The 24,628-nt window shown below is 38.4% G+C and overlaps 1 protein-coding gene across 2 annotated transcripts in view; it reads left to right on the top strand.

Moving 5' to 3' along the window:
- Positions 1-22,641, top strand: part of LOC121370067 (retinal dehydrogenase 1-like) — a 35,424-nt gene extending 12,783 nt beyond the window's left edge. Inside the window, exons 7-14 of one of the 2 annotated variants that reach the window (XM_041495179.1) lie at positions 4,733-4,846; positions 6,196-6,298; positions 8,572-8,756; positions 9,888-10,052; positions 12,989-13,146; positions 15,680-15,758; positions 18,551-18,590; positions 20,001-22,641. In XM_041495179.1, coding sequence (XP_041351113.1) covers positions 4,733-4,846; positions 6,196-6,298; positions 8,572-8,756; positions 9,888-10,052; positions 12,989-13,146; positions 15,680-15,758; positions 18,551-18,556 — 810 coding nt within the window. In that variant the 3' untranslated portion in view covers positions 18,557-18,590; positions 20,001-22,641. The remainder of the gene's footprint in view (positions 1-4,732; positions 4,847-6,195; positions 6,299-8,571; positions 8,757-9,887; positions 10,053-12,988; positions 13,147-15,679; positions 15,759-18,550; positions 18,591-20,000) is intronic. The other variant, XM_041495171.1, reaches the window with a different exon arrangement.
- Positions 22,642-24,628: the final 1,987 nt, after the last annotated feature.

Genomic DNA, 24,628 nt, shown 5'->3' with positions numbered 1-24,628 from the left:
TAAATAAAATGTGTTGAGTGCATCGTTAAATAAAACATTTCCTCCCTTCCTTCATGCATAAAGAAAATAACTAGTTGATGATGTCAGATATCTGCTTTATCCTGTGATGGTAAGATTGGGAAATTAGAAGAGCAGAATTTCTCATTCAGCCTGAACAGAATAAAGCCGATATCCGACATCATTAACTAGTTACTATTTTTATCCTGAAGACCATAACAATTAAGGGGGAAAGCTATTATTTCTGTTACTTCAGCTTTAGCTTTAACTTTAGTTACATGCCTCTATACCACAGAGGTTCCAGGTATTACTTAGCTACATTGTCAGGACTTCTAGATTATGGTAGCCCAACTCCCATGGCTAGTGATATTCAATGTTGGGCTAGTAAATAACTACTATTGCCATGCCCGACGGCTAGTGATATTTTTAGGTAAAATGTTGCAGTTAAGTCTATTTTGTAAATATAAATATCCTGCCCACACCCAACCCCTCCATGTTAGAGTTTTAAGCTTTCTCTTTAGGTAACATATTTGATTATTACTAGTATTTAGTAGAATTATGTTAACTTTAAGTAAAGCAGGGCTAGTGAATTTTTAAGTGTGGCTAGTAAATTTTTAAAATCATTGATCCCATGGCTAGTGGATTGTATGAAAATTCTAGAAGCCCTGATTGTACAATGACCTAGAGGTCAGATGAGTGATTTTGTAGTGTAGCTATACACGTGACGTCATCATATTCTGTCAGTAGAAACGCTGGTTGCAGGATAAATATGGTTTGGAAATAGATGATGAGCAATAAACTGCTCTGCTGAAATTATGTAGGAAAGCAGTAATTGCTCTCATCAAATTCACAGCAATTTTGAGGAAATTATATTTGTGATATCAATATTTGATGAGGCGGGTAGTTTTTCACCCATGTAGAAATCATTTTGCGTGAGCACAAGCAATAGCTCATGTTGGACGATAACAACTGTATATAATAAGCCATTTATATATGACATTTTATATGATACACTATCTCCTACAGTATTTCTTTTCAAAAGCTCTGCAACATTTTGAGATTTAAATAAAATGAATCTTGACTGTAGACAGTGGAGAATGGTAAAGAAAGAGTTACATACAGTCAATGTATAATACTTATAATGTGCAAACCTTAATTTTGTTAATACTGAGGCTGTAAATGATATATTATCTTTTACTTTTCTTTTTTCTTTCTTTTTGCTTATCATAAATGTGGTTATATGAAAGGCTAATTACTTAATCAATAGATAAAGTAAAAACTGCATAAGGCACACAACCCATTAAGATAAGAAACTATCCATAGCAAAAAGCATGCCATGGAAAATAAATCCGAATATAGTCCACAGCTAAAACAAAATGTGCTGTGAAGAATTAAAAAACGTGACGGCATAGCCATTTACCATGGTCAATAGCAGGAGCTGTTAACAAGACATGTAATAATTATATTTATCATATAATATCTTACATTTTCAGTGCAATCAAAGTATGTGATATTTTTCAGATCACATACTTTAAGAATTTGATAACTTTGCAAATTAGATGTAAATTAGTCGAGGTCTCGGCACTAGGTTTATTGACATTTAAGCAAACATACTTGGGTGACACTCCATGATTGACGTATGCATTCATAGTCATCAAATAAAAACATTTCAATGGCAATTTGACACTGAAAGCTGTCCAGCGTTCAGAAAACAAAAAACGTTAGGCATAACTTTATTCATCTTCATAAATCAAGGCTAATATTCGTTCCTCGTATTCAGCCTTGATACATGTCGTCAAGAAATCGTGCCACAAAATGCTTAAATTTCATTGGATGCGATGAGATCTGATTGCAACGAATCGCAACGCTCCTTATAGATTCCCTTGTTATTGTAAACAAAGATGGCAGCGTCAGCATCCGGCGGTTAATTTTTGATATTGCTTTCAAGATTGTCACATGTTACCGATGCTGTGAGTGGTCAGCGATGTCATTGTGTAAGGGACATAATCGGTGTTACAAATTTTCTTCCAATAGAGGGCGCTAGTAGTGGATATCAGTAATCTTGACTACATGTATCAAGGCTGAATACGAGGAACGAAATATTAGCCATGATTTATGAAGATGAACTTTATTTTGATGTAAGGACATCCAAAATGACGTCATTCGAGTTTGACGTCATTTCCATTCAAAAATACACCACGCCACATATTCTTACGTCATTTGAATATCTAGTAATGGCGGACTGGAATTAAAGTTGCGTGTACAGTTTACAAAAAACACATATTAAGCTTGAGCTTATATGATAAAGAGATTATTACCCTTGTGTATTTTCGTTATCGTCAATATCATATATTAGGAATAAAAATAATGTATTATGCTTGCCAGCGGCTCGCATAATACAATTTTTATTCCTAATATATGATATTGACAATAGTGAAAAAAACTCTGGTAATAACCAGCGCTCAATTTTTACGGTCGTCCGGTCGTCTGTGACGACCTAATATTCAGTTGGGCAACTTAATTCTATGATACTAGTTGTCCGTCGGATGACTGACTTGTTTAAACACCAAAAGGTGAGTTGTGTCGCAAAATAATGTGCAGTTTCCTTGCCCACAATCGCTTTTAAACTGTCATTATCTAAAGTAGAGGGGATGATTTTCCGCGATCACGAAAAACACGGACGGAATCACAGAATTTAGTAACTGAAACGCAATTCGCGATTTAAAAAAAAACACAAAACCTTCAAACGTTGTATTTTTGGTTCAAACACCATTATCAATCTTTTTGGTAGTTTTAAGATTAAAAGATTAAGAGTTGGGTGGGGGTTTTTTTAAAAAAAAATTTTTTAAAGGCCTTCATTTTTAAAGGCCTTCATTTAAAAGTTATAAAACAATGTCGAAACTGTAAACGATCGACAGAACAGTGCTTAGTGTCGGTTCACTACCGCTGGCCTATATCCAGCTTGACCCGACCACGTTTGAATATGTAATTTGTGCACACAGCACGCTAGTTAGCTTACAGAGAAACATACATGTGTAATCGAGTGGTTACTAGTAATTCTTACTTGTGCACTTTTTTTTTTTGGTTCACGTTTTGTAATCATACTGGACCAAATAAAATGTTATCATGTATTTATTTATTTATATAATTTTGGCAACTAATGTAAGATTACAAACAATGCATTACCAAGTTCTTGTTAATATTTTCATGAAAATAGCGGGGTTTGTCAAATGTGTGTTTTGTTTATGAATCTTAACCATAATCCATTAAATGAAATGAAACTGAAAGCCAGACAATCAACAATTGTGTATTGTTTGAATTTAAGGGAGAATGGATCTCTTTATTATTATTAAATACAAACAATAATTAACAGTAATTAACTTTGTAACTTTGTTTTAACTGCGGCTTATGTACGGACGAAGGTCAAAACTTTGTCTAAAACCAAGTGGTGCGGTTTATACACCAATACGTGTAATAGGCCAGAAAATATGGTACATCACTTTTTTAGTCTTTATTAGTGGCAAGTAAACATTACTTAACTTCTTCTTTTTTTAAGTTTGTGTCAACAAAAATGTTTACAGATATTTAAAAAATAGCAATAGCCAACAAGCTCAAAGCTGGAACAATAAAACACAAATGGATATAGTTTATAATAATAAAACATGACATTAATTAACACACAAAAAGGAAAAAACCCACATGGAATTTGCAAAAATCTGAAACGGAATGTGGCAAAATCTGAAACGGAAAATCATCCCCTCTACTAAAGCATCAGTCGAAATCACGTGTGTTTGTTTGCCACTCGGAACTCCTCGGCCGATTCTGTGAGACATCAGGAAAAATCGTAATCAGCTGAAGTGTTCTGAATAGTAAACATCCCAGTGCATTCAATTGGAACATAGAGTGCATTCGATTGGAACATAGAGTGCATTCAATTAGAAAATAGCTGATGTGTCGCCAAATCACAACAATCTTAAGCAGTTAGGCCCTATGTGTACATGTGTATAACTTCAAACATTTAAAAACATTATTAAAAAGTAATGTATTTTATTGTCAGACAGTACATATTACATTTTACATTGACAACATATTAATTCCAAACCTGTTGGTTACTGTTTTATTGGAATATAAATATAACTCTAGTTTCAAAACACGGATGAAATCAAGGCAACCAAATTTTTGGAGGGGCAACCTCAATGTGAACCCATACTTGCCCTCCGGGCAAGCAACCAAAATCCTTAAAATTGAGCACTGATAACCTCTATTTATTGTCCACATAGTTCAAGATATTAATCGAGGAAATACAACCAGCATGACCCACATGTGTCATAATGATTTCACGTCCACAACGAATGATATAATTTTGTTAAGCGACGTCATAACTTAATGCGGCTTCCCCATTGTAAAAGCTTATCAAAATGACATCATTTCGGAAAATGACGTATTTTATTTTCGTTGTCTCTTTTTAGTTATGTTTGAAATGTTTTGACATGGTCCTATCTTGTTATTCACGAAAATAATATTTTGGATAATGTGGATAATAAAGAAATTATTACACTCGTGTGTGAATCGTACTGATTTTATGAAACTTGTGTCAGGATTCTGGTTCGGGTAATACAATAATCCTGACACTCGTTTTGTGTAATCAGCGCGACACACAAGCTCGTATAATAATCTGTATGTGTATGAGTCACTATATTCTGTATGACTATTGTCAATGTGGTTGTCATCCTAGGCTGGGTTTCCTCCTGGAGTGGTCAACATCGTCCCTGGTTATGGTCCGACAGCAGGGGCAGCTCTGAGTGAACACATGGACGTGGACAAGATCGCCTTCACTGGGTCCACAGAGGTGAGCTTCCCGTCAACTGGGTCACACAAACCCTTGTGCGTGTTTGGTTATCAGTCCCTTACCGGTCCAACTGGAGGAGACTATAGGTTTCGTGTCTGTCTGTCTTTTGTTCTTTCATTCATTTTACCATAGTTTGACACCCAATAGCCAATGTCTTTTTCGTGCTGGGGTGTCGATAAACATCTATTCTATTTTATTCTATTCTATTCTGTCTGTCTGTCCATCTGTCCCACATAGTTTCCAGACATGTTTTTCAAAATGCCTCCAGATATTGAGTTAAAATATTTATATTGCTTTATCATGTACTGTTACACATCAAGCTTGACTGTAGTGGACATGTGTTGCTGTAGCAATACTCTCGAAATTCTTTTTTTTTTTTATTATTTAATTGTGTATGTTAAATATTAATATTCCAAGCAGTTCTTTTAATTTTTACTTGCAACACAAAATTGTGGAAAAGCTGGCTGTGATGCCTGCTTACCAACAGAGTTCATTGTGTTTTGGGGCTGGGATTTCATTCAATCGGTTGAGTGTTCTGGGGCAGGGGTTTAGTTCAATCCGTTGAGTGTTCTGGGGCAGGGATTTAGTTAATCAGTTGAGTGTTCTGGGGCCGGGATTTAGTTCAATCAGTTGAGTGTTCTGGGGCCGGGATTTAGTTCAATCGGTTGAGTGTTCTGGGGCCGGGATTTAGTTCAGTCGGTTGAGTGTTCCGGGGCCAGGATTTAGTTCAATCGGTTGAGTGCTCTGGGGACGGGATTTAGTTCAGTCGGTTGAGTGCTATGGGAACGGGATTTAGTTCAATCGGTTGAGTGCTCTGGGAACGGGATTTAGTTCAATCGGTTGAGTGCTCTGGGAACGGGATTTAGTTCAATCGGTTGAGTGCTCTGGGGTCGGGATTTAGTTCAATCGGTTGAGTGCTCTGGGAACGGGATTTAGTTGAATCGGTTGAGTGCTCTGGGAACGGGATTTAGTTCAATCGGTTGAGTGCTCTGGGGACGGGATTTAGTTCAGTCGGTTGAGTGCTCTGGGAACGGGATTTAGTTCAATCAGTTGAGTGCACCCTGATTGAATCACCTCAATGGATCCATTCAGCTGATTGTGTTTTTTCTCGTTCTAACCAGTTAGCCACAATTGGTCAAAGGCCGTGGTATGTACTGACCTGTCTGTGGGAAAGTGCATATAAAAGATCCCTAGCTGCTGATGGAAAGAGGTAGATGGTTTCCTCTGATGACTACGAGTCAGAATTACAAAATGTTTGACATACAGTAGCCGACGATTAATTAATCAATATGCTCTAGTGATGTCATTAAACAAAAACAAACTTTTTGTTGTGTTGTGTGCCTCTGCAGGTTGGTAAACTGATCATGCAGGCTGCAGGGAGGAGCAATTTGAAGCGGGTCAGCCTGGAACTCGGAGGGAAGAGTCCACTCGTTATCTTTGCCGATTGTGACTGTAAGTACCACAGTTTGTGCTTTCAAACAGCCCTGCGATTATCTCTGTGGAATGCAGTTGTATAGCAGGGTTTCTAGAATTTTAATAAAATCCACTAGCCATGGGATCAGTGGGTTTTTTAATTTACTAGCCACAATTAAAAATTCACTAGCCCTACTTTAGTTAATACAATTTTACTAATAGAAATAATGTCACCTATAGAGGGAGCAAGAGCTTAAAAACACTAACATTGTGGGTGGGGTGGGGGCAGGATATTCATATTTACAAAATAAAATAAAAAATTCACTAGCCGTCAGGCATGGCAATAGTAGTTATTTACTAGGCTAACATTGAATATCACTAGCCATGGGAGTTGGGCTACCATATTCTAGAAGCCCTGTGTATAGTTAGAAGGCTCATCTCAGGGATTTATCTGTGGGTCCGAACATAGGCCTCTTCCCAAAAGAAAGTGACACTGAAAATTCCCAATTTCTATGCTAAAAATTCCCAATATATATTATTTAATTATGTGTGTTTTAATAAATCAATGTGTACTACATCATTCAGTGGCCTGGAAAAAATCACAAATATGATTTATTTGTGCTAATTTTCCCAATCATATCAGCCATGGGACTCCGTCATACAATCAGCCATGGGACTCTGTCATACAATCAGCCATGGGACTCCGTCATACAATCAGCCATGGGACTCCGTCATACAATCAGCCATGGGACTCCGTCATACAATCAGCCATGGGACTCTGTCATACAATAAACCATGGGACTCCGTCATACAATCAGCCATGGGACTCCGTCATACAATAAACCATGGGACTCCGTCATACAATCAGCCATGGGACTCCGTCATACAATCAGCCATGGGACTCCGTCATACAATCAGCCATGGGACTCCGTCATACAATCAGCCATGGGACTCCGTCATACAATAAACCATGGGACTCCGTCATACAATCAGCCATGGGACTCCGTCATACAATAAACCATGGGACTCCGTCATACAATCAGCCATGGGACTCCGTCATGCAATCAGCCATGGGACTCCGTCATACAATCAGCCATGGGACTCCATCATACAATAAACCATGGGACTCCGTCATACAATCAGCCATGGGACTCCGTCATACAATCAGCCATGGGACTCCGTCATACAATCAGCCATGGGACTCCGTCGTGCAATCAGCCATGGGACTCCGTCGTGCAATCAGCCATGGGACTCCGTCATGCAATCAGCCATGGGACTCCGTCATACAATCAGCCATGGGACTCCGTCATACAATCAGCCATGGGACTCCGTCATACAATCAGCCATGGGACTCCGTCATACAATCAGCCATTGGACTCCGTCATACAATCAACCATGGGACTCCGTCATACAATCAGCCATGGGACTCCATCATACAATCAGCCATGGGACTCCGTCATACAATCAGCCATGGGACTCTGTCATACAATCCTGCATAAAACAGCACGTCTCTAAAATGGGTTGAGACATAGCCCAGTGATAAAATGCTCTCCTCATGCACAGTCCATCTAGGATCGATCGTTGTCGGTGGTAGGGTCTCCACGAGTACTCAGGTACTCGGGCACGGACTCGAGTACCCGTACAAGGTGGAATACAATGATCAACTATAATACAATGGACAATGTAGGACAATAATTTCAGCAGTAGATAATCAACGATATAAATTACACAATAATTATATAATCATGTGCTAGTTTCTCTTTTTAAACTGGCCGTCCATCCTTCTAAATGCAATACAATGACATGAGAATTAAGATGCATAATGTTTGTTTACTTTATTCCTTAATCTCATCATCATCTGGTGTAAGTGTCGGGTACTCGGGTCCGGGTCGAGTTTGACATTCGAGTACCCGAGTCCAATATTTTGGACTCGTGGAGGCCCTAGTCGGTGGGCCAGTGGCATATTCAGTATTGCTGAGCACTCAAGAACAATTTGACTGGTACCATCATCTTGTATCACATCAAATTCATCTAATGCTGGGCATAAACACCAGTCTAGTGATGACTTGCTCTCCAGAACATGTCTCTGATGTGAGCCCTATGTTCAGCGACAGTGAGAGATGCTAACGTTCGCAAACTATTTGATTGGTTCTTGATGTGGTCATTTCGTTTAACGTGAAGTATATAAAACAGTCTAGACTAGCAAACGTTTTTCTGCTTGGTCTATCTGAAGTCGGCCCTAGTAACAGCTGATTTACCAATATACTTGTGTGTTGTTAAAACAAACCCTACCTTTGCTTTGTTGTTTTCAGTGGACATGGCCGCAATGTGGGCACACGGTGCAATCATGAACAACCATGGACAGAACTGCTGTGCTGGGTCAAGGACGTTTGTACAGGACAGCATCTATGATCAGTTTGTGGAGAAAGCTCGAACCATGAGTGAAATGCGTCAAGTGGGAGATCCGTACGATGCCATGACACAACAGGGGCCACAGGTAAACCTAAAATAATAATTTTATTAAAACATTTACCGGCCTCGACAGGTTAAGCCATCGGTCATAAGACTGGTAGGTACTGGGTTAGCCTTCCGGTACCAGTTCCTACACAGAGCGAGTTTGACGGATCAATGGGTAGGTGTATGGCCACTACACCGACTTCTCTCTCACTAACTAGTAACAACTAACCATTGTTCTGGAAAGACAGCCCAGATACCTGAGATGTGTGCCAAGAACAGCGTGCTTGAACTGTAATTGAATATACATACAAGCATGAAATAAGTTGGAATGAATGAATGAAAAAGTTGACCTTTAAGCAAATAATCCATATATCATACCAACTAATTTCATTTAGATGCATTTTTTTTTTTTTTCAAAACATCAGTGTTTGTTTAGTGTGTTTCTGATCTTCCTAATTTTTGTACTGGCACAAACTTCATGATCTTTCAGGAATTTAAATGTGTGTGTACATATTAAATTATTTGGAGGTAAACTCCAATTTGGGCCACTATGAAGAATATTTTGTTCAGTATCACATCACAGGGTTGAGGTGCTTGGGTTGTACGATTGGTTCACCTTGGTGGATCCATTCTCCAACGTATGCCTCATGACTGGAATATCATTGTCTGTTTATGGGAAATAAAGTACAAAAGATCCCTTGCTGCCAGTGGAAATGTGTCGGACCTTTCCCCAGGATGTTTTTAAAGCGCTTACATTTTCAGTGCCAGCTTGGTTTTCTATAACAATTAGCAATCAACTGTTGTTAAACGAAAGGGTGCTGAGGGCCTTGCACCTAATTAGGTATGTAGGACAAGTATGAATACCTGTGTACTGTAAAGTTTTAAAAGTTGTTACAACCAACAGTTGATTGTCACACGTAGCCAATTAAAGCATAGAGCCAATTGATTAAAGGCCCTTACATGATGCCAAAGCGCTTACTTACACACCTAAGGTGTAGTGGCCCCCTACGCCATATGCCTCTGAGGAAACCCCTGTATGTAATTGATTTTCTCTTGACTACATATACATGTCACGTTAACAAAATATTTGACATCCAGTAACCAAAGATTAATAAATCAATGTGCTCTAGTGGTGTTGTTAAACCAAACAAACTCTAACTTTCTGTTTCAGATTGATGAGGCTCAGTTTGAGAAGATTCTCGGTTTGATCGAGAGCGGTAAGAAAGAGGGAGCTAAGCTGGAGTTTGGTGGAGCACGAGTTGGGGAGAAGGGCTACTTCATTCAGCCGACAGTATTTTCGAACGTCACTGACAACATGAGAATAGCCAGGGAGGAGGTAAGGAATGGAACTGTATCATTACAGTGCACGGCTGGGAACTTAAAGGGATTGTGAGATGTTTCCAACTAATAAAATATTTCTACGATATAAGTTACATATTAAATATATTTTCTTGTTTAGAATATCAGTGTCCGTATATTCAATGTGTTTCTGGTCTTAATATTTGTAAGAAGCCCACATGTAAATTAGAATTTGTCTTGAAGCCCACATGTAAATTAGAATTTGTCTTCAAATAATTTTGTATGTATGAAAAAAAATATTTTAGGAAATAAAATGAAATTTAACCTAGTACAAATATTAGAACAATCAGAAACACGTTTAATATACAGCCACGATATTTTATGCAGAAAAATGTATTTAATATGTAATTACTATCATTAAAAAGTCTCTGTTTGTCGATAACATCCTAAAAATTGCAGCAAACTCAAGAATGTCCCTTTAAGCATTTTTCACTTGAGGCAGTTTTAAAATGTTTTTACCATAGCTAAAATGCTCACCAACGGCAATTTTAAGGCTTCCTACAGTAACTTTTGCAAGAAATATATAAAAACCAAACATAGTCCCTTCTACCAATGGCAATAATTTTTATTTGTTGGCAAAAAAGTGCCATCAGTGATGCCCCTGACTGACGGCAAGTCGTAATTCAACTATGGCAATTGCTGTCGGTGCCGTCAATAATTTCAAGCCCTGCAGTGGGATATGATAAAATGTACTTAAAACTGTATAAGGGCTGGGTGGGTGGTAGAACATTAGCGATATGTTGCAGGATCAGTCAACCTTTATGGAGGTTGGGATTTTGTTTTATGTATTAACCGGTGCCCCATAACTGGTACATCAAAGACTGTGGTATGTACTGTCCTGTCTATGAAAACATGTATATAAAAGATCCCTTCTTGCTTTCTTGATGGCATTGACCTGTGTGGCAGCAGTTGTTTCCTTCTCTCTGTCTCTCCTCTCTCTCTGTCTCTCCTCTGTCTGTCTCTCCTCTCTGTCTCTGTGTGTGTGTGTGTGTCTCTCTCTCTCTGTCTCTCTGTCGCTCTCTATCTCTCTGTATCTCTGTGTCTCTGTCTCTGTCTCGCTCCAGCCATTGCACCACGACTGGTACATCAACGGCCGTGGTATGTTCTATCCTGTCTATATGGTGATGCATATAAAAATCCCTTGCTGCTAATCGAAAACTGTAGCCCTTGAAGTGGCGACAGCAGGTTTCCTCCCTCAATATCTGTGGTCCTTAATCATATTTCCAACGCCATGTAACCGTAAATAAAATGTGTTGAGTGCGTTGTTAAATAAGCCATTTCCTTCCTTCCTTCCTTCCTTCCTTCCTTCCTTCCTTCCTTCCCTCCCTCTCTCTCTCTCACTCTCTCTCTCTCTCTCTCTCTCTCTCTCTCTCTCTCTCTCTCTCTCTCTCTCTCTCTCTCTCTCTCTCTCTCTCTCTCTCTTGCTCCCCCTCTCCCCCTCCCTCCTCTCTGTGTCATGCTCTCTCTCCCTATCTGAAGTGTTAAAACAGACCGGCCTCGGTGGCGTCGTGGTTAGGCCATCAGTCTACAGGCTGGTAGGTACTGGGTGAGGCATGGAATTTTTAATCCAAATACCGACTCCAAACCCTGAGTGAGTGCTCGGCAAGGCTCAATGGGTAGGTGTAAACCACTTGCACTGACCAGTGATCCATAACTGGTTCAACAAAGGCTATGGTTTGTGCTATCCTGCCTGTGGGAAGCGCAAATAAAAGATCCCTTGCTGCCTGTCATAAGAGAGTAGCCTATGTGGCGACAGCGGGTTTCCTCTAAAAAACATTGTCAGAATGACCATATGTTTGACGTCCAATAGCCGATGATAAGATAAAAAATCAGTGTGCTCTAGTGGCGTCGTTAAATAAAACAAACTTTACTTTTTGTGTCAAAAAAGCATTATGTTAGACACAAAATAGCCAGTAGCCATAGTTTAAATTGTGTTGAAGTGTTATTAAACATACATTCCTTTCTTTTTGTCATTGAAATGTATGACCAGGACCCGTGCTTATAAAACTTAAGTCTAGACTAAAATCTCTAGTAATGTCACACACATGCAACTTGTATGAGTTGAAAGAACAGTAAAGTCTCACTACATTATTACAGACTAAAGCCAAGACTTTAAAACAGCCAAGACTTTAAACATGGTTTTTTTAAAGCACAGACCAGTGTTCGAGATTAACGGTATCCCGATATCCCGGGGATACCAGAATTTAATTTTGGATACCAGACTTCAATAACCCAGTATCCCACAGGGATACCATATAAGGTGGGGATTTTTTTTTTTCAATCCTGTGTTTTTATTAACAGTATTTTCGAACTTGTACCCAGTCTAATGAGCACTATGCCGTAACAATATCTCCCCCAACTCGAACCCAGTCTAATGCAACACTGGAGCAATAGCAGCGTAGCAATAGACTGGGAACTGCTTAGTCAATATTGTTTTTGTTGGATGTTTCCTCCCTTCAAATATTTTTTGATTCCACATCTGCAGAAAATTGCTACAGGTAGGTTTATCATTAGTAATGTCAGAAACACTAATAGATTACTGCTAAATATTAATTTATGTCAGTATTACTTAAAAATAGATGCAGCAATTCTTTTAGCCAATTCCGTTTGATTACGAATTTCACAAATTCCACGATTTCGATTGCAGCATAGCAATAGATTGGGAACGAGAACAGTGTTGTCCAAGTTTGTTACGATGCTATTTATGAATATCATTTAAATGGGATATTAAATTTTCACGTGGGATACCAGATTTTAAAATGTTAGTATCCAACTGGGATACTGCCCAAAATTTCTTATCTCGAACTCTGCAGACAGACACAGGGCTTGGACAGCATGCTTGAACTTTGAACTCGTTATAAATGGGAATTTTTTTTTATAAAACATTTCTCCGTAATTGTTTTTATATTTCAGATCTTTGGGCCTGTGCAGAGTATTATCAAGTTCAAGGACATGGATGAAGTGGTAGAGAGAGCCAACAACACGTCGTATGGACTGGCCGCCGGGGTGATCACCAGCGACATCGATAAGGCCATGACGTTTGCTCAGAGAGTGCAGGCCGGCAGTGTGTGGTCAGTAGGCATTCTTCCCTTAATGTTCAAGCATTCTGTTATTCAACTATCTGGGCTGTCTGTCCAGGGCCCATATTTGTAAAGCAATCTTAGCCTATGAAATCGTAAAACCATCGTAAGCTATGACGTCACAGTGATGTGTGCTGTAGTGACGTCACAACCTGTGATGGTTTTATGATTTCGTAGCGCTAAGATGGCTAAAAAATATGGGCCTAGGACGGAGGATTAGTTATTAGTGAGACTGAATGTTATGTAATTGCCTTACAACTCCTATGGGGGCAGGATCTCACTTAGTCAGTAGAGAGCTCACCTGAGGTGCTTGCATCGCAGGATCGAACCACCTCGGTGGATCCATTAAACTGATTAGGTTTTTTTCTCTTTCCAACCAGTGCACCACAACTGATCAAAGGCTGTGGTATGTGCTTTCCTGTCTGTGGGAAAGTGAATATAAAAGATCCCTTGCTGCATTAGGAAAAATGTAGCGGGTTTCCTCTGACGACAACGTGTCAGAATTACCAAATGCTTGACATCCAATAGCCAATGATTAATAAATCAATGTGCTCTAGTGGTGTCGTTAAACAAAACAAACTTCTTCTTCCATTAGCTGATGATCAATAAATCAGACTAAGCCCACAGCTAAAAAGCTGATGGGGGAATGGCAGGTGTGTGGCACAGATAGCCACAAGAGACAAGCACCTGTCACAGTTGGAGAGACAAGGACTGGGATGTGGAGGTGGACAGCGAAAGAAGTTTAAAGATAGGAGTTGCCAGATGGGGAAGATTTGAGATGGAATTCAAAGGAGAGAAAGGAAAGGGGGCAGTGGGATTAAAAAAAAAAAAAAAAAATTTATAATAATCAAAAAATAAATCAATGTGCTCTAGTGGTGTCGTTAAACAAAACAAACTTTAACGTTTATTGAGACTGAAGTCGTTGTAGTGTCCTAACACCAATCCATTGACCTGTTAACTCGCTTTGGGTAGTCAATTCCGAGAGGCCTACATGACGAGTCCCAAGTCTATTGGTTTAATAACTACTAAACCGCCAACATCCGTACATATTAGACGGTCACATTCCATTTTTATAATGCTTTTCTTTGTTGAATGCCAAAACACTATAATTTTACAAGGGACAATATTTCAAAATCTTAGGTAATCGGAAGTCAGTTCACGTGAGATTTACTTACTAATAGGTAACCGATTGTTCGGTTACGTGAATATACATGTAGTTCTCATAACCGATGAGTTAGGCCTACCTAATCCTAAAACACTTGAACTATGGTTTTGTGATACATTGGTGGTTCAAATGAATTTAAAAACATAAACTGATTTTCACTTTAATTGCTCTTATATCTAGGATTGATCCCGTCGGTGGGCTGTTTTCTCATTGCAGCCAGTGCACCATGACTGGCATATCAAAGGCCGTGGTATGTATTACCCTATCTGTGAGATGGTGCATATAAACAATCCCTTGCTGCTAATCGAAAAGAGTCGCCCATGAAGTGGCGACAGTGGGTTTCATATCTCAATATCTGTGTGGTCCTTAACCATATGTCTGACGCCATATAACTGTAAATAAAATGTGTTGAGTGCGTCTTTAAATAAAAAATAAAAAACATGCTCTTGTATGGTACTTTTAATTCTAGAATGTAATTGTTCACCAAGTAACTGATTGGCGGTTCTCATGATTATAAAGTTGCGTAACCTACACGTGAACAGAACAACGGTCTGGGTTAGTTGATGTATGAAACGTGGTTTACACAGAACTAGATTTGTGTGAGCAAGGTGCAAACAAAACTATTGTTATGACAGGTTTTAGAGGCATGCATGCTTCCTTTCGTTTGCTTTTCCATTTTTCTCCTTTTACCTCAGTTCCAGCCAGTGTACCACGACTGGTATATCAAAGACAGTGGTATGTGCAATCCTGTCTGTGGGGTGGTGCATATAAAAGATTCCTTGCTGCTAATGGAAAAATGTAGCGGGTTTCATCTCTAAGTCTGTATGTCTAAATTACCAAATGTTTTACATCCAATAGCTGATGATTAATTAATCAATGTGCTCTAGTGATGTGGTTAAACAAAACAAACTTTACTTTTTCAGTCTGGTTATTCAAAATGTGTTTTGACTGGCCTCGGTGGCGTGGTTAGGCCATCGGTCTAACAGGCTGGTAGGTACTGGGTTCGGATCCGAGTCGAGGCATGGGATTTTTAATCCAGCTACCGACTCCAAACCCTGAGTGAGTGCTCTGCAAGGCTCAATGGGTAGGTGTAAACCACTTGCACCGACCAGTGATCCATAACTGGTTCAACAAAGGCCATGGTTTGTGCTATCCTGCCTGTGGGAAGCGCAAATAAAAGATCTCTTGCTGCTAATCGGAAAGAGTAGCCCATGTAGTGGTGACAGCGGGTTTCCTCTCAAAATCTGTGTGGTCCTTAACCATATGTCTGACGCCATATAACCGTACATAAAAAGTGTTGAGTGCGTTGTTAAATAAAATATGTCTTTCTTTCTTTCAAAATGTGTTTTGTTTTTGCAGGATTAACTGTTACGACATTGTAACTCCTCAGACTCCATTTGGAGGCTTCAAGCAGTCGGGCCACGGAAGAGAAGTGTACGTACGTTAGACTCCTTACAGATCCATAATCCAATAGCTGACTAACCACTAACCAACTAACAGCTAACCCACTGTCCTGGACAGACAGCCCAGATAGCTGAGGTGTGTTTGCCCAAGACAGAGTGCTTGAACCGTAATTGGATATAAGCACAAAAATAAGTTGAAATGAAATGTACAGACAGAATTTAGTTTAGTGATAGAGCAGTCACATCAGGAGTAAAACCATTGTGACATACAGCAGCAGGGAGTGTGATAACATTCAGTGATAGAGCAGTCACATCAGGAGTAAACCCATTGTGACATACAGCAGCAGGGAGTGTGATAACATTCAGTTCAGTCACATCAGACATACAGCAGCAGGGAGTGTGATAACATTCAGTGATAGAGCAGTCACATCAGGAGTAAAACCATTGTGACATACAGTCACATCAGGAGTAAAACCATTGTGACATACAGCAGCAGGGAGTGTGATAACATTCAGTGATAGAGCAGTCACATCAGCAGTAAGGGATTGTGACATACAGCAGCAGGGAGTGTGATAACATTCAGTGATAGAGCAGTCACATCAGGAGTAAAACCATTGTGACATACAGCAGCAGGGAGTGTGATAACATTCAGTGGTAGGGCAGTCACATCAGGAGTAAAACCATTGTGACATACAGCAGCAGGGAGTGTGATAACATTCAGCGATAGAGCAGTCACATAGGTGTAATACTGTAGTGAAAATAGAGGGTGGGACATAGCCCAGTGGTAAAGTGCTATCTTGATGCACTGTCGGTCAGTTGGTGGGCCCATTGGGATACATGTATTTCTCGTTCCAGCCAGTGCTCCACAACTGGTATAACAAAGGCTGTGGTATGTACTATCCTGTCTGTGAGATTGTGCATATTATAAAGGATTCCTTGCTGCTAAGTGGAAAAAGTAACCCAATGCATAACGGTAGCAGGTTTCTTCTCTCATTTGTGGGGTCCTTAACCATATGTCCGACACCATGTTACCATAGTCAAAATGTGTTGAGTGCGTCTCAGTAGCAGGGTTGTGATACAGGTCAATGATAGATCAGTCACATAGGTGTAATACTGTAGTGATAACCTGTATTCACCTCATGTGCAATACTTTAGTGACATCCAGGGGTGGGATCTAACTCGGTAGAATGCTCGCCTGGTGCTTGCGTCATAGGATCGAACCACCTCAGTGCACTCATTCTCAGATTGTTTTTTCTATCCCAATCAGTACTCCATGACTGGCAAGTCAAAGGTTGTGGTATACGCTAGAGGTGCAACAATATGGTCAAAACCATATTGCGATATATTGCGAAACAAAAAAACGTATTCTAGTATGTATTGCGATATATCTGATATTATTTAAATTTAATATTTATGGATTTTTTAATGAAGGCAGAAGGGAAACAAATCCAATTGTGTACATTTAACTTAATGAAATAAATAATAAATGAAAGGATCTCTGTGTAAACCAGTCCATTTCTAAAGCCCCATCCAGCTACCATTTATCTCTTAGGTATAAATCTCTGCCTAAGCCGTATTCTGTCTACTCCGGACACCGGATAAAAAAATCAAGAATGAAAGAACCGTTCATGCATTAATTACCTCTGTCTACACCGGATTGGGATTTAACTGAACGATGGGCTGCTTAATTAGTTGAACAGTGATCGTCAATTGCCAAGTAATCAGGACGCCATCGCAATATCAAATACAAAATGTAATCGCACTCGTGTGAAGTTTACTCTTATTGCAGTAGGCCATTAGATCTGGATTTTGTATTCAAATAATTTCGCATGTACGAATAAATAAATAATGTTTTAGGAAATAAAATGAAATGTAACCTAGTACAAATATTAGAACGACCAGAAACACGTTTTATATGCAGCCACTAATATTTTATGTAGAAAAATATATTTGATATGTAATTACAATCATTAAAAAGTCTCAGCAAACTCAGGAATGTCCTTTTAAGTATATTTTTTTATGTCTGTGAAATAATCGATTGCAAGTCTGGCTTGTATGACTGTGTTTCCCAACCAGCCATGGGTTGAAATGTCATTGTTGATCGCGAGTTGTCGATCATTCAAGAACCATAACTCTGGATGAACTCTGTCTAAACTGGTCCTGTATGTAAACCGGACTATTTCGACGGTACAAAGTGAGTCCGGTTTAGACAAGAGTCCACTGTATAACATACGAATATTCGGTACTGTGTCTGGAAAATTAATGACGGATAACACTGTTGGGACGTTGGACAGCTTGAACTAACACCAGGGAGTATTTTTGTACTCTATTAGGACCTACCTTTAATTACCGGTAGATTTCCCCATGTTTTCTCCAGACAAAAATCGTGAAAAAAACCCCCCAACATTACAATGACAAACATTCCACATACTAGATGGTCACCTATATTGACTTCTATAATATCTCCCAGGCTACAAAGCATGTAATTTCATCGCTAACTTAAAGTTAACCGCATAAACAGACGAGTGGTATGCATGGTTATTTGGACACTTTCGATGTTTTGAATGACAGCCAGTAGTCCCAGTAGTTAATAGAATGCTAGTTTTGTTTGTTTGTTTGTCAAATAAGATACAAGAAAAGAATACCGTGTAAAACTGTACCGCGGTTCATATCAGGCTGATGAAACATCGTTGCAGCTCTAGTATATGCTGTACTAACCAAAAAACCCCAAAACCTCAAATTAATTATATAATTTGATAAAACTTAGTTACTTGAATTTTTTTTTTTTTTTTTTTTCAAAATTGTTTTTCCATTTTTTTCATTTTAGGGGTGAATATGCACTGAAAGAATACACAGAAATAAAAACGGTAAGTTTTATACATCTACACATACCGTAAACTAGATTAATATTACAACATTGTTCTTTTGCAAAATATACGCTTTTACACACCTTGCTTCGTGTATGCAACATGTAAATTTCACAACAACATTGGAAACAAATGATGCAAAATTTATATACACATGTTATTTTCCAAGGTAGTAGCTAGACTTGTAATGTTTCATGACCAGGGCACGGTAACACAAAGAACTCGTAACACTTCCGTCAGACGTACATAAAACATAATGTGTGGTGTACGTCTGACATAAGTGTTACCAATGCTTGGTGTTACCGGGTCCAGGATACTATATAGGATTGCTGATCCTGCCACATACTTGTATGTAACAGCCAAATGAGGAATTTTCGTGGTCATCCTTTATTGTAACTGTTTTCTGAAAACTAGAAATCACGTTATTCTTTCAGTCTTGTGATATTTTTCTCAGATTTTATTTTCATATTATAAAAATTGCTTTGAAATTCTTGCAGGCGTGCTTGCAACCTGTATAAATCTGAACCAGTAATGAACAAACATTAATTAAAGTCTGTAGTTAACGAGTGTCTGTAGAAAGGGGGAAAAAAAGTATTGTCATATTCAGAGAAATCTGTATTTATTATATGCACAAATTCAGACTTGAATCAGCACATAGATATTTAAGATTGGATACTGGCTGTTTAACAATCTGTGGTGTAAGATCTATGATTTGTTTTCACCTCCCACCTTTGTATGTTTCTTTAAAATAATATAACGCTCTTTTCAACCCCTTTTTCTCACGGGGCGAGACGTAGCCCAGTGGTAAAGTGCTTGCTTGATGCATGGTTGGTTTGGGATTGATCCCCACCGGTGGGCCCATTGGGCTATTTCTCGCTCCAAACAGTGCACCACGACTGGTACATCAAAGGCCATGGTATGTGCTATCCTGTGACGGTGCACATAAAAGATCCCTTGCTGCTAATCGAAAAGAGTAGCCCTTGAAGTGGCAACAGCGGGTTTCCTCTCTCAATATTTGTGTGGTCCTTAACCATATATGTCGGACGCTGTATAACCGTAAATAAAATGTGTTGAGTGCATCGTTAAATAAAACATTTCCTTCCTTCCTTATTCTCACCGTCATTGTGACATAATTTGACCAACATTATTGTGTTTTTGTTTGTATTTTTGTTTTATTTCCTTTGTAATTAAGAAAATTTGATGATATAACTAGCTACATTTACTTGAAAAAAAAAAAAAATCTGAAAATATTACGAAACACTTCACAGACTTTCCCTCCACTTATTAAAATTACCCCCCCCCCCCCCCCCTGCACTTTACGTACACATGTAATTATTTAATGGCTTCATATACATTATGAAAATGTAATTTATAATAACTGTTACAAGTATTAAACATTTTCATTTGCAGATCACCATTAAAGTTCCAAAGAAGAACTCGTAAGAGACACTGTGCACTGTATGCTGATTTCAACTGTGAATGGATGCAAAATAATCAGAAGAAGAAAAAAATGTACGCACGATAATATGACTTTGATTGCCTAAATATGTCAATTTACTTTTAAGAAGTATTTCATTTTTTGGTTACACTATAGATATTCTTCTTTTTTTTTTTTTTAATAAAGTATTTCTATAATATCAATATTTATATACCATTCTATTATATTCTCAAGTTTTATTCAGTAAAACTGATTTTGTTTTCCTGTTAAACAGTGTTTCTTTTGAGACAAAATATTAATATAATGTAACTTTTATACTTCTGTAATTACACTATTTCTGTGATAAGAATATTTCTTTGCCATTTTGTTGTATTATCAAGCTTAGTCAGTAAAACTGATTTTATTTTCCTGTTAAGTAGTATTTCTTTTCAGACACAACATCTATATTTTTACAAATATATTTCTGTAATAACAATTTTTGTATGATACAGATATATCTATTAGTGATGTTCCAATGATCGATTACAATTAAAAATAGATTGGTTCGGTGTGATTATGGATTACACAACACCATACTCGAATGTGTGAGAATACATTAACTGTAATTGTTCCTCTTGTTTAGATGATGAAATTGATGTAAATATGTTGGGGTTGGTGTTTGTTTTCATGAGTACATGAAGAGAAAAGGTATTAAACAGCTGATCAAGGAGTTTGTGAAGGGGGAGGGGTACCAGGTAAGATGGGAGATTTTTGAACGGGATGGTGTCTTTTTCCCTTGACTTCTACCCCAAAAAGGAGTGTGCCCCTCAGTGCCTCCCCCCGGATAAAATTAGCAATTTGTAGGGTGTGTCCTGGTGAACACGACAATAGGTGTTTGGTGCTTATAATTAAAATTCTTCATATGTTTGTATAATTTTAACCGATTGTGTAATCGAAAGTTGATCTGTAGTAGTGAAAAACGATTATAGTCGATGATAAAATCCCAATCAATTTCCAACACTAATATCTATGACATTTTATTATATCCACAACCTTTAGTCAATAAATCTGTGATTTCATTTTTGATTTGAATAGCGTGCTAGGTTAGTTGTGTATTATCCCAATAGTGTTCCCAAAACTGTATCTTTCATTTAATGGTTATTATGGGTTATTTTCCGTATACATGTATTTTACTTTGTTTGACAATTAGTAGACAATATATTTTTCATTCTGGGATGTTCTTTAACTTAATTCATTCATTTATTTATAATAAAAGTTATTTTATTATCTGTCAAATCATGTTTTTGATAAAGGTATGATCTAATTGTAGGACTCGCATACTAGCAACCGATGGTCACCATGCCAAAGGCTGTTGGTTCATAGATCATGTAAAAATGACAAAACAAGACTATGGACAGATATATTCCCATAGATTATTAATCTATGCTGGGATATAATACTCTTTTAAATATAAAATCTGAAATGATCTTTAAAAAGCTGAAAATATTAAAAGTTAATAAAGGTAACAAAAGTTTCAGCAATGAAGTTTTGACAAATGGAGGGCTGCGAACAGAAATATTCCCCTAGATTATTAATCAGTTAATCTATACTGGGATATAATACACCAGGGAACAATATTTCAAAATCTTAGGTAACCGGAAGTAGGTTCACGTGAATTTTACTTAGGTTTACTTAGGTAACCGAACAGTCGGTTACGTGAATGTAGTTCTTGTAACCGACATTTTAGAAACTTAAAGAAAATTCTCTTCTTAACTGTTTAAGGAGTTTTAGACTATTAACTACTCAGTTGCCCCCCCCCCCCCCCCCCCCCCCCCCCCCCCCCCCCCCCCCCCCAAACAAAAAATCCTAGCTACGGCCCTGAGACCTACATGTACCTAATCGTAAAACACTTGAACCATGGTTCTGTGCTACACTGGTGCATCAAATGTATTAAAAAAACAAACAATGATTTTCTATTTGACTTCTGATAGGATACTTTTAATTTTAGAAATAAATTTTTTCAACACGTAACCAATTGGCGGTTCACGTGATTTTAAAGTGGCATAACCGACACATGAACAGAACAACGGTTCTCGTGAAATATTGTGCCCTGATACACTTTTAAATATAATATCTGAATGTGATCTTTAAAAAGCTGAAAATATTAAACGTTTATAAAGGTAATTTTTTCAGCAATGCAGCTCAGTTTACTGGGTTGGATTTAGCTTGGTCACTATAGAATTCACATGAAATGTTTGGGTCATTGGATCAAACTCCTTGCCGAACCCATTGGGTTTTCTGTCCCAATCAATGCTAGTATATCAAAGGTTGTAGTATGTGCTGTCCTGTATGTCAGAAAATGCTAAAAGGCCCCTTGTTGCTAAAGGATAAAATATAGCAAGTTTCTTGTCAAAGTTCTTACAGAATTATTGAATGTTTGACATCCATTAGCGAATGAATGATTTCACTGTGCTGTAATTGTGTACAATTTAGTTTAAATTATTATCTAGGTTTGGGGATGAAAACTAATTTTATAGCCAAATTGTTGATTACATTTGTTGTTTTTTTCTTATTGTTATCTTTACAAATGTTTTTGTACTATGTAAACTTATGAAAATAAAGGTTACTTCTTTTCTTCTTGTTTTGTTTGCTTAATTCCATAGAATATTTGTGTTTCAGTTAAAAGATAATTCCAATTACCGGTATCAAAATGTGAATATCGGGTATATTCCATGCATGTGTACGAGTTACCACTAGATACAAACATGGTAACATACAGTAGCCCATGGGTTGTAAGAAACAGCTTTCCTCTGTCGTCCTTAACCATAATTTCTGAAGGAAGCAAAAGAAAGAAAGAAGTGTTTTATTTAACGACGCACTCAACACATTTTATTTACGGTTATATGGCGTCAGACATATGGTTAAGGACCACACAGATTTTGAGAGGAAACCCGCTGTCGCCACTACATGGGCTACTCTTCCGATTGGCAGCAAGGGATCTTTTATTTGCACTTCCCACAGGCAGGATAGCACAAACCATGGCCTTTGTTGAACCAGTTATGGATCACTGGTCGGTGCAAGTGGTTTACACCTACCCATTGAGCCTTGCGGAGCACTCACTCAGGGTTTGGAGTCGATATCTGGATTAAAAATCCCATGCCTCGACTGGGATCCGAACCCAGTACCTACCAGCCTGTAGACCGATGGCCTGCCACGACGCCACCGAGGCCGGTCTGAAGGAAGCAAGGAAATGTTTTATTTAACGACACACTCCACACATTTTATTTATGGTTATATGGCATCAGACATATGGTTAAGGACCACACATGGACTGCTCTTTTCAATTAGCAGCAAGGGATCTTTTATATGCACCATCCCACAGACAGGGTAGTACATACCACAGCCTTTGATATGCCAGTTGTGGTGCACTGGCTGGAACGACAAATAGCCCAATGGGCCCACCGACAGAGATCGATCCCAGACCGACTGCGCATCAATCGAGCACTTTACCACTGGGCTACATCCCACCCCAAACGTTGTTTTTGGCAATGCCTGAAGATATTGAGATGGAATTTGGTATATACCTTTATTATGACACAGACCCAAGTTTCACTTTCCTGGCGATTAACATATTTTTCACGGAGTTATGTAGGCCTACTTAGATGATGTGTTGGTCCTGATAGAGGACATGTATTGCTTTAGCAGTACTCTCGAAATGCTTGGTTTTTTATTTTATTTTATTTATTTATTTTCATAATAAAAAATTATAAAATTGTTTCAATATTTTTGCCAGTTTTAGGAAAACACAATCAGGATCTAGTTCAGACAGGAGGGCATCTAGTACATCCAGTAGCTGATGATTAATAAATCAACGTGCTCTAGTGGTGTGTTAAACACAGTCAGGATCTAGTTCAGACAGGAGGGCGTCCAGTACATCCAGTAGCTGATGATTAATAAATCAACGTGCTCTAGTGGTGTGTTAAACACAGTCAGGATCTAGTTCAGACAGGAGGGCGTCCAGTACATCCAGTAGCTGATGATTAATAAATCAACGTGCTCTAGTGGTGTGTTAAACACAGTCAGGATCTAGTTCAGACAGGAGGGCGTCCAGTACATCCAGTAGCTGATGATTAATAAATCAACGTGCTCTAGTGGTGTGTTAAACACAGTCAGGATCTAGTTCAGACAGGAGGGCGTCCAGTACATCCAGTAGCTGATGATTAATAAATCAACGTGCTCTAGTGGTGTGTTAAACACAGTCAGGATCTAGTTCAGACAGGAGGGCGTCCAGTACATCCAGTAGCTGATGATTAATAAATCAATGTGCTCTACTGGTGTGTTAAACATAAACAAACTGGACTTTCAGAAACATTTTGCTGGTTCAAAACTTCCAGTTAGGCCTACTGTTATGTGAAGTCCCGTATATGTCCAGCCAGTGCACCATGACTGGTATATTAAAGGCTGGTATGTGCTATCCTGTTTATGGGATGGCACATATTAAAGATTCATTGCTGTTAATGGCTTTCTCTCTTAGACTATATGTCTGAATTAACAATTTTTTGACATCCACTAGCTGATGATTAATAAATCAATGTGCTCTAGTGGGGTCGTTAAACAAAAC

Source organism: Gigantopelta aegis, chromosome 1, assembly GCF_016097555.1.
Source record: "Gigantopelta aegis isolate Gae_Host chromosome 1, Gae_host_genome, whole genome shotgun sequence".
In the NCBI taxonomy this organism is placed as follows: domain Eukaryota; kingdom Metazoa; phylum Mollusca; class Gastropoda; order Neomphalida; family Peltospiridae; genus Gigantopelta; species Gigantopelta aegis.
This window is presented reverse-complemented; position numbering and strand designations above follow the sequence as displayed.